This window comes from Wasmannia auropunctata, unplaced genomic scaffold, assembly GCF_000956235.1.
Source record: "Wasmannia auropunctata unplaced genomic scaffold, wasmannia.A_1.0 LD336092.1, whole genome shotgun sequence".
Lineage (NCBI taxonomy): Eukaryota > Metazoa > Arthropoda > Insecta > Hymenoptera > Formicidae > Wasmannia > Wasmannia auropunctata.
Window position 1 is genome coordinate 3,199,331 of NW_012026798.1, and position 328 is coordinate 3,199,658.

At 42.1% G+C, this 328-nt stretch overlaps 1 protein-coding gene across 1 annotated transcript in view; it reads right to left on the minus strand.

Annotated features, from left to right (window-relative positions):
* The window catches only part of LOC105447802, an 11,693-nt gene that overhangs the window by 3,671 nt on the left and 7,694 nt on the right, over positions 1-328 (minus strand). The window contains exon 2 of the mRNA XM_011686008.1: positions 49-321. Coding sequence (XP_011684310.1) covers positions 49-321 — 273 coding nt within the window. The remainder of the gene's footprint in view (positions 1-48; positions 322-328) is intronic.

The following is a 328-nucleotide window of genomic DNA, read 5'->3' on the forward strand; positions in this document are numbered from 1 at the left end:
CTACAAAATTAATTTGTTTCGGGACATTGATTAACAAAGCACTCTTACCTTTCTCTTGTTGTGATCTATTGTCCTTTTTGAACCGATTGAGTTTCTTGGAGTTCTGGGCCTTCTTCGATTTTCCAACCCCTCCTCCCTTCGCTCCCTCCGGGTAACCTTTTGCCTCTTTCTCTGATTTCCCTTTAGCCTCTGAATTTTTATTTTTAAGAACGTTGGTCTTACTTTTGGAATTTCCAGCGCCGTCAGATGTTCTTTTAGGACAATTGGGTCCCTTGTGCTGCGCCATCTTGTTGCAGTAATAACAGAATGACCAACCTTGCTCTGCAAA